Below are 1,966 nucleotides of genomic sequence, written 5' to 3'. Positions count from 1 at the left end.
ACATAATGCATAATCATGTTTTTAATTGTTTCAGTTTGAATCTTTAATTAAGGATGCTCATTTTTACTATACATTAAAAGGTTAGCAATAAGAATATAAAATACCTTTTTGAACCAGCATCCTGTATCTCCAACCTTTTGAATATGTAACAACCTTTCAAATATGTGAAACCAAAATATCACTCACACGTTCACATTTCTTAACCCAAAATTTATTTAAATGAAGACATAAAAAACAAAAAATGAACTTCATTTTAAAAAGAACATGACCAAAAAGTTTAGCTTTTTAAAAGTATACTATCAAAATATCCAAATTCCCATCTCTAAACATCTGGTCAATGAAAGGAATAAAGATGCAACTTTTAATAAGTGAGCAGAAGAGGTGTCATATACAAAGATGTTATTAAAATGAAAATATCCATACTTAAAAATGGTCACAAATACTTAAATATGCAACATATACCTGCATTTCCCTCTCCTTTGTACCATTTGTTTTTAACATATATAAATGACATTTATAAATGTAATGTAATTAAAAATAAATAAATAAAAATTAAAATAAATAAAAAGTTGCGATGTTTCTCAGTTGGAATTTTTTTTCCTTAAACAAATAGTTATTTGTTTATATTTTACATTAGAAGTATTATTCCACATTCTCGGCGAAAACACACACCCAGAAAACAAATCTGGACCGGAAGATAAGTGCCTTTTTTGTTTTCAGTATTTTTCTTTTTAAATCTTTTTTGTGTGTTTGTTTTACTTTTCTTTTTTTTTTTGCTAGCTTCAGAACAATGACATTTTTGTGAATCTCCTCTCCTAAAAGCTCTCTCTAGGTTTACTGTAAAATACTAAGGATCTCCTTGGCATTCTCTGTGTTCCAGCCCTGACCCTGAAGTGGCCCCTCGCATGCCAGCACGTACTTATGGAGGATTTGTGTGCCAATATCTCGGAAATGAAGCCTGTCCTCTTTGCGCTCTGTGGTGTCCATGCTGCAGTCCTCATATTTCACTGCCCAGAAACACATCTCACCAATGTACATCATTGTAAGCAAGTGAGTATCAGAAAAGATACCTAATGGGGAAAAAGGGTAAAAAATACATTTGTCAGTTTTGAAAAGAATATACACACACACACACACACACACACACACACACAAAACATTTTATTTTGAGAAGTAAAAATCATATTCTTTAAAAATAACGTTATGCTTGATTTTAAGATGAATTAATAAATAAAACTAAGCATTTCATTGCATCCTGCCTATTAACCTCAAAGTTTTCAACGATAGATGTCTGAGAACTTCAATTGCCTCCTTCCAGACAAAGAGACTGACAAGCTATATGACTTAAAGAGCAGGTCATATGGGGTTTTGAAAAATATCTCTTTTGCAGTTTATAACGTAGCTCTCCTTAAATGAAAACAATCTGCAAAGTTGTTAATCAAAAAAGTGCATGATAAATAAAGATATTGTCTCTCAAAAGGAAGAGTCGACTCTGAACCGCCTTAACGAGTCGTCATATTTTCGAACCTTCTGCCGGTAACCTATATACGTAACAAGGTAACACATTTGCATAATCCCCGCCTGCCCACAAAATACGAACACTCTGACCTGCCCACAAACACTTCGAGAAGACCTGTGTTTTCAGCCTCACTGGGCATTCTAACACAGTTCCCACACCTGGATCTCAAATAAGTAAATAATAATAATGAATGCAATATCACGTAAAGTACCACATACAAAGTTTAAACTTACCACTGAGAAATGTCCTGACCGGGTTGTGCTTGCGATGGAGTTTCCGGTTGAGCGACTGCATCGGTATCATCGATACCGAATTGATAAGGTGATATTGATGCCGTTTTTGTAACCTTATAGCATCTTCGTTTACAAGTAACCCTCCGGAGCAAAAAAAAATTAATTATGGTAATGGCCATTTAGTTTCCGACACACATTGTATATGGAAAGACCA

At 33.7% G+C, this 1,966-nt stretch overlaps 1 protein-coding gene across 1 annotated transcript in view; it reads right to left on the bottom strand.

The window, feature by feature from the left end:
• Window positions 1-808: 808 nt before the first annotated feature.
• LOC107686395 (UPF0600 protein C5orf51 homolog) overlaps window positions 809-1,966 on the bottom strand; it is a 9,443-nt gene continuing 8,285 nt past the window's right edge. The window contains exon 6 of the mRNA XM_016483362.1: window positions 809-1,070. Coding sequence (XP_016338848.1) covers window positions 835-1,070 — 236 coding nt within the window. The 3' untranslated portion in view covers window positions 809-834. The remainder of the gene's footprint in view (window positions 1,071-1,966) is intronic.

The sequence above is a fragment of the Sinocyclocheilus anshuiensis genome, unplaced genomic scaffold (genome assembly GCF_001515605.1).
Source record: "Sinocyclocheilus anshuiensis isolate Anshui unplaced genomic scaffold, SAMN03320099.WGS_v1.1 scaffold1207, whole genome shotgun sequence".
Lineage (NCBI taxonomy): Eukaryota > Metazoa > Chordata > Actinopteri > Cypriniformes > Cyprinidae > Sinocyclocheilus > Sinocyclocheilus anshuiensis.
Note: the sequence above shows the minus strand (reverse complement) of the source record. Positions and strands in the feature narration are given on the sequence as shown.